At 39.6% G+C, this 16498-nt stretch overlaps 1 protein-coding gene across 1 annotated transcript in view; it reads right to left on the reverse strand.

Annotated features, from left to right (window-relative positions):
* The window catches only part of UNC5C (unc-5 netrin receptor C), a 407419-nt gene that overhangs the window by 37098 nt on the left and 353823 nt on the right, over positions 1–16498 (reverse strand). The window contains 4 exon segments of the mRNA XM_081249069.1: positions 2676–2763; positions 5820–6164; positions 8280–8471; positions 10469–10525. Coding sequence (XP_081105195.1) covers positions 2676–2763; positions 5820–6164; positions 8280–8471; positions 10469–10525 — 682 coding nt within the window.

A 16498-nucleotide genomic window follows, 5' to 3' on the forward strand; every position in this document is an offset into this window, starting at 1 on the left:
AGAAGAGCTTTTCGAGGAGATAACCTGGGTGTGAATTCTGCCTTCCCTCAGTTGCTAACTGTGAAACCTTGGCTATGTGACAATTTCCCTGAGCCCTAGTCTTTTCATCTTTAAAGGTGGAGCTCATCATAACTTGCAGAGTTGTAGTGAGGAATAAATGAAATTAAAGTTTATTGTTTTGTTGACTTCCTAGACTTAAGAAAATGTTAACGCAGTTAAAAGTACATTGTGTGTGTAGATGTACATTGTAAATAGCACCAAAAAATTGAGGCAAAGCCTATTCTTCCCATATTCGAAAACTATCATCAGACTATCCAAAGAATTCACTCATGTCATTGACAAACAAGTGAAGTTCCAAGGTATATCTTTTTTGTTTCACTTTGGTCTTAAATGTAAAAGAAAATAACAATGAACATGCAGGTCAGAACTGCCTTTGTTCATCAATAACATAAGAAATTCTTTGCTAAATCAGATAGTAATAAAGCATTTATTCATAGCCTGATTTTGTCAAATTGTGGCTGAATTATAACCATAAAAGAGTTTGGCAAAACTCAGTGAAAGCCTTCTGGGAGAATCAATTGACTATACGAAATTTATAATAAAAAAGTATTGTATATTTTATCATCATTTGTCAAAAAAAAAGTATGCTGACTATATGGTGGCTATGTTTTGTATTATTACTATACCCTAAGACAACATTCTTGTCATTGTGTTTTTATAAGAAAAACGTATCTAGTTCACAACAGAAAATTAGTGGAGAGGACTTTCTGATTTATTTGAGACAATTGTCTTTTGTTTGTTCCTTGTTTCATGGTCTTCTGTGCGTATTTTCTTTTGAGATCTTGAGGTTCCTCTAGCTTCATTTTTATAAACAGAACTTCTTTGATGCATACCAAATTTAATAGAGTAATTCCCTCTGCACCTAACTTCAGGTGGTAGGCATAGCAAGAGTGATTTATAGTTTCCTTTTCTTTAAAGTCAAAGGCAGAGGAAACTAAAAGCAGAAGTGTCTGGCTTTATCAATTTCCTGTTTTCTCCCTCCTTCATCCAAAGTGTAAAATTATCCTGGTCAGGGTGCTGACTAAATTGTGGGAAGAAAAATCATATGAGGCACCTGAGTGCCCATGTCTTTCAGTTTCAGCATGCCCTGCAGCAGCCCCTTAAGGCTTGATCTTCAGCTAAAGATAATGGTGATCAGATGAAAAATAAGAGACCATGAACACCTCACTACGTCTCAGCATAAAGCACAAGCCAATACTCATTTCCGCTTAAACAAAATGTCCATGTTGGCAAAAGGCCTTGAGGGATGGATGTACTTAGTTTAGTGCTAACCTTGACTCTGGACAAAAGAAAGAAGTAAACAAAAATATAAAGGGATCTTGGAGTCTGCTAATCTTCATTTCTCCTGCTGCAAAAGAAGGGCACTCTGAGGGCCTGTGAATGTTACTTTGCATTGAGAATGGAAAAATGAATATTTGATGTGAGCAAATACAAGCCTTTTTGTGATTTTCTGTTGCTCAAATTTAAGGCCCATGAATAATGCTCAAGGAATTTTTATTATGTTCTCAGACAGGCTAGCGTTTGTGTAGGTGAAAGTACACCACCTGAAGAAAACAATGTTCTGGCTCCTACAGATTATAAATACCAGCATCTCCACCTGAGAGCACAATGGAAGAGCTTTTCAGCTACTGAAGAACAAGACTAAAAAGAGATGTTTTTCTGAGGATGACAGAGGGGAAGAGAAAAGGTATAATGCCTTACAATGATAACTTAGCTCTACATTTGTCACTCATGCTTTGCATTCAGAGCTCAGGGCAGAGGAACCAATGCCTTTCCCCTCAGGAAAAGTAATGATAATTACATGTAAGGATCTTCATGTCAACATCATCTCTTATTTTAAGATCTCAGGGCACTTCAGAAGCATTCATCAGTCAGGCCTATAAAGCACTATTTAACACACACACTTTATGTGAGAACTAATCAAGAAAGACCAGAAACCATTTGTTAGAAGCCAAACTGAAAATTGAATGTAGGACTCTGAAACTCCTCTTGTTATTTTTACTTAAAGTAACTTCATCTTTACGATTATGACACATTCAAAATAGCCCTTAGATTCAATCTAGTTTTAATCAACCCTAGATCCATTTAGAAATATAGATTTTATACGTGCTAAACATCAGAAGGAGGTCGATAACACTTCAAAGCTAGAAGACAGTCCCAAAAAGAAGAATCTGCAGGTGAGAATAAAGTGCTAGGCTGAGGTGGGGATGGCAAATCAGGGATTAAGGGGTTGTCTAATTCTCTGTGGCCTTTAACCCTATAATGGCAACAGGATGGATTCCTGAACCAGGCCACGTGAAGCTGATGTCTCTTTGCATCTCTTGCACAATCTATGGATCACATTTCTGGCCATTTTTTTTCAGTTAATATGGCCACATTTCCACTTGGGAAAAGATCTCTGGCCTTCTGCCCATATTTAAGATCTGCAAAAGTGTCTGAAGCTTCAAAGATAAAGAGAAGTAAAAACTGACCTTTCACAGGGTCTCGGTGAAAAAGGACATGCCAGAAGCAGGGCAATAAAGACAAAAATATGTTGGGTTTATTCTTTCTAATGTACAATTCTCCTCCAAGTCAGACATTGGTAAAGTCAAGTGCACCAGAAAAAGCGTATTTACCTCGTATTTTCCTTCCTGTGTACAGTCACATACATTTCGTAGACTCTCCCTTGGGGAATGGCCCCAGCGGGAATCAGCAAGCTTACTCCTGAAGAGCAAAAGAGAAAAGCAGTCACATAAGACCTATGAATCCAAAGGGAACTTCACAGAATGCCTTTGAAGCAAGTGAAAAGGAATGAGGAGATTCTGCGGCCACACAGCCATAATCCTGCTGCTTTTTCTCTAAAGACATGTAAATATTCGTATCTGCCCTGCTTTCCTTCCTTATTGGCCTTATTTGTTACCACAGCCCCCTCTGAACTGTTATGGAATTACTTAAAGGAATGATGTAATTTTTAAACTCCTGTTTTATTTAAGGAATAGACAGATGGTTTCACTGTTGTTTTCCTTGTAAAAGGAGGGGAAAACCAACTGCTCTTAAAATCTCAAACAGCTGTAATGATGTAGCCTTTCTAATTAAAAAAGAAAATCCCCACAAGATTCAAAGTCAGGGAAATGCTAACCTCCACAGTATCAAAAAATGTTTATTTCTGAAGTATCTGGTTAGCATCCATGTTTTCCTGCAACAGAATAGTAATTGGTGAAGAACTGCTTTCATCATACATAACTCTACAGAGAGTGAACACAACTGCTAGTTTTAGTCACAGCAGGTCGAGCAAGTTTTTACTTAGTTGCTAATTGGTGCATTTTGTAGGACTATTGGATTGAGCTCTAAGTTAACTGTGCTGATAGCAGTGGTTTGCAACTTGGGCTTGCAGCAAAATCACCTGCGGGTTTTGCTAAAGCACAGATTACTGGATCCTACGCCCAGAGTTTCTATTCAGAAGGTCTGGGGAAACTGTGGTTCTAACAAATCACTAGGTGATGGCAATGATGGTGGTCGGTAGACCACACTGTAGGAACCATGGGCTTGCACCGCGGCGGTGTCATCAGAGAGTAATTCACGGTGGGCAGCAACTTGAAGATACTTAGCTCCATGATTTTATTCTAATAAATGCTGTTAATTTCAACTCAATAAAACTTTACAGACATGACTGTGAGGACAGTATTTTGCATGCTGTGAATGCCAAGAAGTAAAAGACAGCATTCTTGTCTTTGAGTAGCTTATTTAATTAGCAAGGCAATGGAATACGCCATATGAGCACAAGACAACAAGGAACCTGCCCAACCACGTTGCAAAGTCTCAAGAGTAAAGGACAGAGAGTTAAAGAGGTATAATTATTCAAAGCCTTTGTATATCTGGTGGAAAGTGTTGAGGCATGGCCTTCTTGAGAAGGAAAGTGACAGGAGCCTTGTGGTGCTGTGGGAAGTGGAATGTCACACTCGTGTCAGGATGGTTTGGTGAGGCACAGAGTGGAAGCAGGGAGACCACACATGAGGCACCCAAGCCTCAGTATTTTTATTTTTTCCAATGGGAACAATGAAATGTACCTTTATGTTTGTTACAGGGGTGAAACAGACTATGGATGTAAAGTAACAAGAATAAGGCCTGACACATATTAGGTAACTACTGTTACTGTATTAAATAAAAGAGTGCATGCAGATCACCGATGCCCAGAACATACTTAAAACATGCTAGCTCCCTCCTTTCCACTTAAGAACCTTTATAATAATTCATATGTGCAAAAGTGACAGACGTAGAAATGCAAAGGAGAGGTAGAATCCAGTGGATATCATGAAAAAATAAAACTGTCTTGGGAATAATATAATGTTTAAACAATGAAAGAACAATAGAGTATATTTTGATCTATTCATTTGGTAGCCTATTAAAAATATATTTAAAATCATGATTTTAAAAGGCATGCTGTAATAGCATGAGAATGAGAAAATTTTGAATAAAAGCACTTTATGTAATGTGTGATCTCAGCTATGTAAAATATATTTTAAAAAAGGAAAAATGGGGGCTTCCCTAGTGGTGCAGTGGTTGAGAGTCCGCCTGCCGATGCAGGGGACACAGGTTCGTGCCTCAGTCCGGGAGGATCCCACATGCCACGGAGCAGCTGGGCCCGTGAACCATGGCTGCTGAGCCTGTGCATCTGGAGCCTGTGCTCCACAACAGGAGAGGCCACAGCAGTGAGGGGCCCGCGTACCGCAAAAAAAGAAAAGGAAAAATGATATTCCATTAAATATTTCAATTTATTAAAATATACTTTTAAAGATATGGGGTGAAAAATTGCCAAGGTGCTGAAGTGGGGGATTGAATGAGAGGAAGAGTCAAAGACAAGTTCATATTCAGATGTGAAGACCAACTGGTTCTGTATATTACTTGGCTCTATGGCTGTTTACAAATTATATTCTCTTCTTATGCTACATATAAACCTTAGTTCAAATTGTTTCTTTTTACTGTGTTCACAAAATAATCTGTCTGATCCAAAAGAGCTACTGTACATTTACAAAGGAATCCATTAAACCCTCTCATAACTGATAGTTCCCAGCCCATTGCTACTACTGATTAATGAATACCAAACTTTAATCAAACATTATGAGTCACTAACTTCAGTTCACTATTTAAGAGCATCATGGGGCTTATGCTCTAGAAGCAGATAACTAAACAAACTGAAAGCTGAGTAATACTACAAAAAGACAGGTGATGAAGCTGTGATTCTCGGTAGATCTATCAGAGGTTGGAGTGAGTACCTTATAAATACTTTGAGCCTGAAGACTGTGTAATAAAGAGTTAAGTTAACAAATGAAGATCTGATGTCTATTATCATGTCCTCTGATCATCTAAAAATTCGTATCCTGAAGTACTGCTTCCTGTAGGAAATTGGAACTGAATCAACTGATATGTTTTCTAATTAATTTGTCCCTTTAAAGTGTGATGACAACAGTGAGGGCTTCTGGCTTAACGTTGCCTTCTGAAGCGCTATTAAAAAGAAGGTCAGTGACGGTTCTAAATTATGCCTCAGCAGAAAGCTGGGAGTGTAATATTTCTAGAGGAAGTGTTTTCAGAGTTGGATGGAGAAAGATAAACGGTTTTGCTGATTTTGACTGAGGTAATGTTTGGTTTACACTGAAAGTAGATTTGTGTTAGACAGGATACATTTAACTTTTCAGGCCTCATGAAAACGAATAATAAAGATTTTGGCACACGAATAAGTTTTCAAGCTCTGTCTCTGCAATGTAAAGACCTTTAAGAAGTACCTGAATTGGGAATGATAAGGTGACCGCCGAGGGAGTTGAAGGTGCCAAAAGCACTGCAGGATGGGTCCGCCTGCCTTGCTAGACTCTGGTTCTTCAGGTTGAGGGCCTCATTCTCCAACAAGGATTGGGTCATCTGAGGGGACAGCTTTGATGCAAACTCAGAGAGGTCATCTTGGGGCGTGACAGCACCTGAGGTATTGTACACTTTGATTTTCAGGTTAGGCAGTGGGTCCAGAATTGGAGAGTTGGTCATTGGGATTTTGTCCGAAACATCGTGCAAGGCATAAACGGGTCCTCTGTACATGGCTGCAGCTGACGTGAGGTCTGGGGGTACTGCCAGGAGATCTGAGTCAGAAGGAGAAGGAACGTCCATTTGCATTCTTCATTCAGGCAACCTACACTAGCCAGACGACCCCGACACTTTCTGAGCCAACAGCAAAGCAAGTCAACAAATATTAGCACTGGATAGACTCTAAAATTCTGCTGAGAACAGGGCAATTAGATAACTAGGATCTGTTTTATTATTGGCTACAAATAAACAGACAAGTTCATTCTGTATTTCACCTTGAAGTCTCCTTATTGTGTCTATGGTACTTAGTTATTTCAACAAATTGGATTCGTGATCCTCACTAGCTGACTAGGTAATAGTTTCTCTTGTCTATCCTGGATTTGGGTTCATCTGTAGACCACTGTATTCACAGCAATACAAGATGTCTTGTCAAAAGGAAAAAAAAGGAAACTCAACAAATCAATCAACCAATCTGTGTACTCTTCAAATAAAAGTTAAAAAGTATGACAGAGAGGGCTTCCCTGGTGGCACAGTGGTTAAGAATCCGCCTGCCAATGCAGGGGACGCAGGTTCAAGCCCTGGGCTGGGAAGATTCCACATGCCGCAAAGCAGCTAAGCCCGTGCGCCACAACTACTGAGCCTGCGCTTTAGAGCCCATGAGCCACAACTACTGAAGCCTGCACGCCTAGAGTCAATGCTCCGCAACAAGAGAAGCCACTGCAACGAGAAACCCGTGCACCGCAAGGAAGAGTAGCCCCCGCTCGTCGCAACTAGAGAAAGCCTGCGTGCAGCAACGAAGACCCAATGTGGCCAAAAATAAAATAAAAAAATATATTTAAGAGTGTTCCCTTTTCTCCACACCCTCTCCAGCATTTATTGTTTCTAGATTTCTTTTTTTTTTTTAATTAGTTTCTGCTTTATAACAAAGTGAATCAGTCATACATATACATCTGTTCCCACAACACTCTTGCACTGCTGGTGGGAATGTGAATTGGTACAGCCACTATGGAGAACGGTATGGAGGTTCCTTAAAAAACTACAAATAGAACTACCATATGACCCAGCAATCCCACTACTGGGCATATACCCTGAGAAAACCATAATTCAAAAAGAGACATGTACCAAAATGTTCATTGCAGCTCTATTCACAATAGCCCGGAGCTGGAAACAACCTAAGTGTCCATCATCGGATGAATGGATAAAGAAGATGTGGCACATATATACAATGGAATATTACTCAGCCATAAAAAGAAACGAAACTGAGCTATTTGTAATGAGGTGGATAGACCTAGAGTCTGTCATACAGAGTGAAGTTAGTCAGAAAGAGAAAGACAAATACCGTATGCTAACACATATATACGGAATTTTAAAAAAAAATGTCATGAAGAACCTAGGGGCAAAACGGGAATGAAGACGCAGACCTACTTGAGAATGGACTTGAGGATATGGGGAGGGGGAAGGGTGGGCTGTGACAAGGCGAAAGAGAGGCATGGACGTGTATACACTACCAAACGTAAGGTAGATAGATAGTGGGAAGCAGCCGCAGAGCACAGGGAGATCAGCTCGGTGCTTTGTGACCGCCTGGAGGGGTGGGATGGGGAGGGTGGGAGGGAGGGAGATGCATGAGGGAAGGGATGTGGGAACAGATGTATATGTATGACTGATTCACTTTGTTATAAAGCAGAAACTAATTAAAAAAATAAATAAATAAACTTAAAAAAAAATGGATAACCAGTGGACCTACTATATAGCACAGGGGACTCTGCTCAATGTTATGTGGCAGCCTGGATGGGAGGGGAGTTTGGGGGAGAATGGGTACATGCATATGTATAGCCGAGTCCCTTTGCTGTGCATCTGAAACTATCACAACATTGTTAATCGGCTATACTCCAATATAAAATAAAAAGTAAAAAAAAAAAAAAATATATATATATATATATTTAAAAAAAAAGTATGATAGAGCAACCTGTTAGAGAAGGGAAAAAAAAAGATCTGTGCACCTTGTCAACTCTAATTTGTTATAATCGACAAAACAGACGAAAATCTCTGTCTTCATGGAGTTTACATTCCATGTGACTGCATTCCAACCTGGTGATTTCACTGACTTTGAAGACACACAGGGAGGTTGCTTACATGCATAAGTCCAAGTGTGAAGTGCAACGTCAACTGACCTTGCCTTGCTGCCTTGATGTTCACAGGCTGAAAGCCTCCATTGAGTGCAGAAGAGTCAATAATATCAGACTCAAAGTCACGATGATTCTTCCGATACACAAAGAGGGCCACAACTACCGAAATGGCCAGGCAAACTATCACAGCTATCACAATGCCAACATACAGAGCAACATCATCTGAATCAGGAGCAGCTACAGGGGAGAAGGAAACATTGAATTAAATGGTTAGAGAAATTTCCCACAGTACACATACGTATTGCTATAATTTTTTTAGACATTTATTGCCTTTTTTATAGGTTAATTTCAAAGCTCTATAAAACTGTGGTCTTTCAGGGGGAAATTATCTCTGATTTCTTTCTCTTTCTTTCTCACTCTGCATCTATCCACTCACTAATCTATCTTAAATGGGGCAACATAACAGACCATTTATTACAAGGCGTAAAAAGAAACTGGAGCTAAAACCCTCTCAACCCACAGGAAAAAAAAGTGTATTACTAATTTCAGGTGGAAAAGTTTGGAAGGCAGCTTTGAATTCTCTTATAGTTCTTTATAAACATAAACACTCTATTAGAAACATCTGGCATGTTCTGAATCTGTATATTTATTGAACCAGAATATTTTTCTAAGTATCATTCCAAGTCACAAATTACTTTCCACAGCACTCTTCTCACTTTCCCCTAAATCAATGAAGGGGTGGGTGGGAACAGTGGAACTAAGCAAAGCAAACACTGGGAGCAAACATGTGGGGTTTGAAAGGTGTGCTTTCAGAAGACCCAGATCTGGGGAGCAGAGGTTAATGCTGATAACTCCAGGCTTTTGCTACAGATTCAGTATTACCTCTGAGAACCCTGAGCTTCTCACGGTTTCTTGTCAGAGATTTACATTTGAGCTACTCATTACTGGAATAAAATACAGCTCTATGGTGTATGTACCCAGTAAGATAAAGGCCTGGTTCAGCGATCAGAAAGGTCAGCCTACTCCCCAAAAAGGCAATTAAGCATTTGATTAACATGGTGTGAGGTCAGCTGGGAGGTCTGTCTCTGGGTAAAGCAAGAAGAAAATCCTATAAATGTTGCATGTTGCCTTAGTGGCATTAGAACATGCTCTGATCCAATGGCAAATGGTGATAAAAACTGATAATTTAAAGACAACAAACCGATAAAATTAAATCTTTCCTGAATCCCTCAGACATCTTTAAGTCTCTATTTTTAGTTTTCTGTGACCCACAAAAACTGTCAGCAAAATTAACCAAAGCTGTTCCCGTCACTGTGAAAGGTGATTAAACTGGTACTTCAGATGGTCAAGAACCACCTTTTTATGCTCAATTGTATACATGTGCATTTTGCAGGAAGAGGATTTTCAGGTTTGTAGGTTCCATGGCTTCCTAAAAGTCACGGAACCACTACTCTCTCCTAAGACTCACAGCCACGTGGTTTATGCGGTGAAATGACTCCTCATTTTGATTGCCAGCGGCCCACGTGATCACCCACACTCTCATGTCATGTATCTTCAACACACTAACAGTAAAAAAGAATTCCCTATGGGAAATCGCTCCATCTCTTTTAGGATTTTGTGTTTAAATGTACTGTATGTAAAAGAATCCCTTCTTTTTAAACAACTGTCTTTCCCAAAGTTTCTATAATACCTGCTCAAGCATCAATCAAGTCAATATTGACGGATCTTTTCAGGAAACCAGTGACATACCAAGCCCTCCTGGTTGTGTGAGCTGACTTCCCTTTGCTGCTGGGTTTTATCTGAGGCCCTACAGCAGCATTCTGAACTCTGGTCAGAAAGTGTATCTAAATCCTTAATGTTTGACTTTACCAGGCTGTAATTACTTATTCAATATTCATGATTTCTAAATCAACAGATGTGCATTTTCTCAACCTTTTTCTTTTTAGCATTCGAACCCTGCCCTTTATTTAGATCCACATATTTCATGATATGGTTTGTCAGCTACTGGGACTTAAGCTTTGAATGGTAGACTGATAGATTTTAAAGCTGGCAGAGGCTTGAAATGACCCTTTCTTCTTTTCAGCAGTGAAAATCTAATTTGTTTTTCATGTTAGAATATATTAGGCGCCTATTTCCTGTGTGCACATCTGTGATCCAAAGAAAGGTAAACTTGAACTGGGGGCAATAATGTCAAACGATTATTCAGCAACATAAAAACCAAACATCAAACTTACAAGAAAATCCATATTCATTCTGGGTTCTCTGCTCAGTTGAAATAGGATAAATGAAACCTTGAAAAGAAACAAAAAAATGAAACAAAAATGGGAACAAAATCAAATTAATGAGGGAAACAAAATGAGAAGCATGAAAAATGGTTTAATTAAAATAAAAGGAGAAGAAACCTGGGTCCTTTAAAATTCTGGTTCAGTACAGAATTATGATTTTGCATCTCCTGTCTGCTCTGGAGCCTCACTAAGAATTACTAAGTAGGCAGATTGAATTTCAGAGCCAAAACTGGTCTCGAGTCACTAACTTTGCAGTGCTTAAAGTCTTCCTTTTATTGAGCATAAACTCTAATGGATCTAATTTATTTCAGACATCAAGGGTCATTAGCATAAGGAAAATCTTTTTTCCTTATCCCTGCCATATGCCTTAATTCCCAGGACATATTCAGTAAGGGTCTAAACAGTTTTTTCCTCTTTTATTTAATCATAACAGCTTGCTCTCGGTCTAATAGAACTAAAGAAGGCCTGTCGTCATTGGTCAAAGGTTAAATACCCATTTACAGAGCTGAGCAAGACCACCTCTCCTCCTTCCATCTCAAATCTACCTTTTGGGTTTTCAGTTGTTTCTTGCCCCTCCATTTAATAGGAATCCAATAGGTTTTGCCCAGGGACTGAGCAGTTTGTCAATGCAATGGAAACTGGATGCTTTTTACTTGAAATCGTTCAAAAATCAATAGGGCCTAGAGGTTATAAGGCTGTTTATTTTAGGGCTTCAGAGGAATAGTGTAAATTGGGCAAAATAAAAACCTCATCCCAACAGTAAATGCAGAAATAACACTAGCAGTTTTATTCTTCTTTCTTTTTAGTGTATTCCAAGGAGGAAACATGATGATGATGATGATGATGATGATGATGATGATGATGATGATGACTGATGATAATAACAATAGATAATAGCAATAATGTGAAGTAGAAGATGGGGAGAAAACATTTTTAAAATGTGGAACATAAACTTTTTGAAATGAAAATCTGTGGAAAAATTTAAAGTATCACATAGCTGGCACCCAGAGTTTCCTAATATTTAACATTCTGTAACATATGAATTAATCAAATGACACAGCACCATTTGGATTAATGGAATGAAGATGAATAAGAACCATGTGAATTAAACTTTCTGAGTAATACTCAAGGGCAAAAAATGTAAAGAAACTGCAAGAATCACAATTAATTGGTTCAAAATTAAAGGCCTCTAATGCTTTAACACTAAAGGTAACTCTAAATCGTGCCTTATGTAGATCTTCCGTAATTTGCTGAACACGCAGTTCTTACAAGCTATTTACCTATTTTGGGGAACTAATTCAGGAGAAACATGCAGTGCTACCTTAATGAAAGAGAGGTTTGCTGTAGCACAGACAGGTTTGCTCTCAATTAATTTTTAATGCTTTATTTTAGAGCAATGATTGCAACCTCCTATCAGTTTTATAAATATTATATTCCTTATTCCAGTTGTCTGAGTCCATGTATTAGGTTTGATTTTCATTTTTAAACACTTGTGTCTGGTAATAACCTTTTTCCATCTGTATTCTGTGAACTCAATAAAAGGACATCTGGGACATACACAGGCACAAGAAAAAAGGTTATTTTTGAAACCCAAAGACTTAAGACAATATAATTTCACTGCTAGTACAGGGGACCAGATAAGTGATGTCATTGTTGTAGGGGTGATTTTAAGTGGAAGGATGTCAGAAGATTTTTCTTCTTTTTTTTTTCTTTGCACGTGAGAGGGCCCAGAAACAAGCGTAAAATAGGGTATTTGGGGATGGTCTGATGTTCACCCTGAAATTTTTGATAAGAATCAGGGTGGGCCTGCTGGAGTAAGCAGAAGAGCTGTATCTTGTAAAACCAGAAGTCTATCTCCAGAGAGATGGGTCTGAAATTTCACCCTGTGAAGCAGTTTTTGGTTTTCCTTGGCTTTCATCTCTACTTCCCAACAGAATCCCTGTTCTTGACAGGCAGACCAAGGAATAATAAAAAGGAAATTTATAATCTCTACTTTCCCATGTTTCTGTAGATCTGGACTGCTCAATAAAAACTTTTGTGCCTTGTGGTACTTTATCTGAGACTTCTATTTCCAGGCACAGAACTGGAATCTATTCATTCATTCATTCATTCACCTAACAAATACTCTTGAACCCTATTACTATATGCTGGGTTCGATTTTAGGCATAGGGGTACAATGACAAACAAGATGGGAAAAGTCACTGCTTTCATTCTTGTTTAACAGAAAATAAACAAGTAAACAAAATTATCAAGGTCATTTCAAATGCCAAAAAAGTCCTCTTGGAAAATAAAAAAAAATGTAATGTGATTGGAGATAAAAGAATGACCAACTTAGGGAATCAGGGAAGAATTTTCGGTTGAAATGAAATTTAAACTGAAGCTTGCACAAGGAGAAAGAATCAGCCAAGTAAAGATCTGGAGGGAACAATGTTCCACGAAGAGGGATAGTGGATGCGAAATTCCTGACACAAAAACGAAGCAGGGCTTCCCTGGTAGCTCAGTGGTTGAGAGTCCGCCTGCCGATGCAGGGGACACGGGTTCGTGCCCCGGTCCGGGAAGATCCCACATGCCGCGGAGCGGCTGGGCCGTGAGCCATGGCCACTGAGCCTGCGTGTCCGGAGCCTGTGCTCCGCAGCGGGAGAGGCCACAACAGTGAGAGGCCCGCGTACCGCAAAAACAACAACAACAAAAAACGAAGCAGTCAGATGGTAGTGAGTGAAAGGAAAGAGGGAGGGGCTAAGCTCAGAGTGGGTAGCAGCCAGATCTTGTAGGCCTGGTGGTCCACCATGAGGAGTTCCAATTTTATTCTAACTGAAATGCAAATCCTGTCATCAGACGTAATGCTGAAAAGATCACTTTGGGCAGCGAAGTGAAAGAATTTTATGGATGGTTTCTATAAAACTTGGCCTGGGAGATGTCTATCAATGGGTGTATCAATATATTTAATGAAGTGTCTGCATGTGAGGTTCCTCTAAAAATAAAAAAAAAAGTCTATTAGTTATTTCTCACAGCTAATAGTGACCAATCTAGCCACACTGTTATTTTCCTACATGGGAAAATTTAAAACAGACAAGCATTAAGTACACTCACCAGTGGTTCCACACCCCAGTTTACTCTGTTAAAGAAACACTGATGAAGAGCTTTGGAAGAGGCAACTCTGGAAAACGTTTTCCATCCTTTTCAAAACCCTTCTGCAACTACACAACTAAAACATCACTTAGGAAGCTGGGCATCAGAATAGAAGGGGATTACTGTTCTATCCCCCAAATGAGGGCAATATAGAATCACTTTCTAGAGTTTGCTTTTATACTTCTCCATCTGATCCGTCTTTCACGGAACAACAGGGAACATCTTCTTCAGTTAATGAGGTGATCCTGTTGAGAGCAGTCCTAGCAATAATGAAAACTCGCATCTCTGGCAGAACACAGTGCAAAATAATTGTTTTTAGTGTCACTATCAACACTCTGGTTCATAAGTTAGGGATTTCAGTTAACTTTCCTACTACTTGAAAGGCAGGTCAATTGAAAAAGCACCTCAGCGGTTGGCCAAGGCAGTGAAACTGAGTTTTTCAATCTCATGGACTTCAGGTTTGAATCCTAGCCCTGTCAGTTCCTTAACTATGAGAGCTTGGTCAAACTAAATACTTCATTTCTCTAAGCATCAGTTTTCTAATCTGTGTAAGGGATTATGAATATGCACTTCCATGAAGTTGTGGAAAGGATAAATGAGATTTATAAAGTGCTGGTATATTGAAAGCAATCAATAAGTGACAACCATATCAATATCCTTATGATGCACATTATAAGTACACTAAGACAATGGCTCTTAAGAGCAGTAGAGTTGACACAGCCTATTATTCAATAAAACGAGTAGGAAATTTGTTTGAATTTCAGGATTCCTAGTTATGACAGAGACAAGGAGCCCAGTTTTTTTTTTTTTTTTTTTTGTGGTACGCGGGCCTCCCACTGCTGTGGCCTCTCCCGTTGCGGAGCACAGGCTCTGGACGCGCAGGCCCAGCGGCCATGGCTCACGGGCCCAGCTGCTCCGCGGCACGTGGGATCTTCCCGGACCGGGGCACGAACCTGCGTCCCCTGCATCGGCAGGCAGACTCTCAACCACTGCGCCACCAGGGAAGCCCTCACCCACTCCTTTTAAAGAGGTTTATTCCTGGCCTTTGTGGCTTCTGGCAAAGATACAAGGGCATGTTTCAGAAGCAAATTTCCAAGGCCAGAGAGCAATTTGATACTAAAATGATTTCTCAACCAGAGGTGGTGCCACATCTAAATGGGGTGTTTGGAAATAGGGCAGAAGAGGTGTTTTTGCTTCTCATAATGATTAGGGGGTTGTTTGAGGCATTTGGTGAGTGAGGGCCAAGGGTACTAAATGTCCTGCAATGGGAGGAACAGTCTTGCCATGGAAGAATTGTCTGGAACAAGAGGTACCTCCATGGATAACAACTTTGAAAATCACCTCCCATGGACTGACAGAAGGAGCACAGAGCAACAGTGGGCTGTTCTTAAATAGTTAGTGAAATGCTTCTTATGCTAAGCCATGTCATAAGTGCTCAAAACATCCGTTTAAGAGATTATCTAGTTCAACTGTTTTTCAGACGAGGAGAATCAGTCCCCAAAATGGGAAGTGATATTTTTATTAAAGTTAAGGAAAGTGTTGAGACTCAAATTTGGTTTCCGTCCTCCTGTGAGTAAAGCTGGCAATGTGCAGGTTTTGCACTGTCCAGCTCTGGGAGGCCCTGTTCACCGTTGTGTTGATTGTGGATCTGGATTGTTAATGTAACAATGTTGCGGCTGATGGTAGTTAAATGACTTGAGGAAGGAATGACTTTCCTAATTTTCACAAAGTCATCCTTTAGACTAGAGATGGGGTTTGCGCATATTTTCCAGCTGATGTTCAACTGTTATAAAAGACAAGAGCCCATCCCAAGCATCTTAAAAAGGAAAGTGAGCCTTCCTTGGTTTTATACAGCAGCAAGTAATATCAAGTTATCCTTAAGTAAGTACATGGCTCTTAATTGTGTAATGTCTGAATATAGCCTGTTTGGTGGGTTTATATTTGGGAAATCTCAGGAACAACACCAGGAGCTATATGCAAATCTTCATTTCCCTAATAAACACTGACTAGATATTTCTAGTCTTTTAAATTTTCTTTTCATGCAATTCGAATAATAGACAATAGTAAAAATAATGATTTTATGACTAAATTTTTAAAAGATAATGCGAACTGTTTTTATTCCATAAGTAGTGTTTTTTTTGTTTGTTTTTTTGTGGTACGCGGGCCTCTCACTGTCGTGGCCTCTCCCGTTGCAGAGCACAGGCTCTGGACGCGCAGGCTCAGTGGCCATGGCTCACGGGCCCAGCCGCTCCATAAGTAGTGTTTTAATAGAAAAGTTATCAAGCAAATATGCCGATGTGAGAAACATTAGAACTTCCGAGCATCACTAGCCAGGTTTAAATTCCTCAAAACCAAGTCTATGCCCTTACTAACTCGCAAACCCCCAGGATGTTAGACTTAAAATAGATCATTTTTAGAATTCCCTCTTCTAACCCCTCTGTACCTGCTGATGGAGGAGCCAGAGCACAGAGCAATGAAGGGACTTGCCTCACATCACAAAGCTGGTGAAACAGCAAAGCGAGGGGCAGATCCCAGCTCTTAGGCTACAGCCCTGTCATTTTTATACGTATTGTCTAATGAATAGATTTAAATGAGGAGAGACAAGGAAATAATAGAAAAGGGCTTGATATGTTCATGGCTTAATTTGCAATTCAGCTATTGAATGAGGTAATGCTAATTATTTAGACTAGAAAATAACCTCTCCATGTGAAATGCTATCATTGACACCCATGAGAAAGTTAAAACAGAGATTTTCGCCCTTAAATAAAACAACTTCTAAATAGTGTCTCCTGTTGCAAGTGTGGGGTAAGCAAAGAGGTGCACCATATTTGGGCATCTCTACTCTAATGT

This window comes from Mesoplodon bidens (assembly GCF_964165515.1).
Source record: "Mesoplodon bidens genome assembly, chromosome: 1".
Lineage (NCBI taxonomy): Eukaryota > Metazoa > Chordata > Mammalia > Artiodactyla > Ziphiidae > Mesoplodon > Mesoplodon bidens.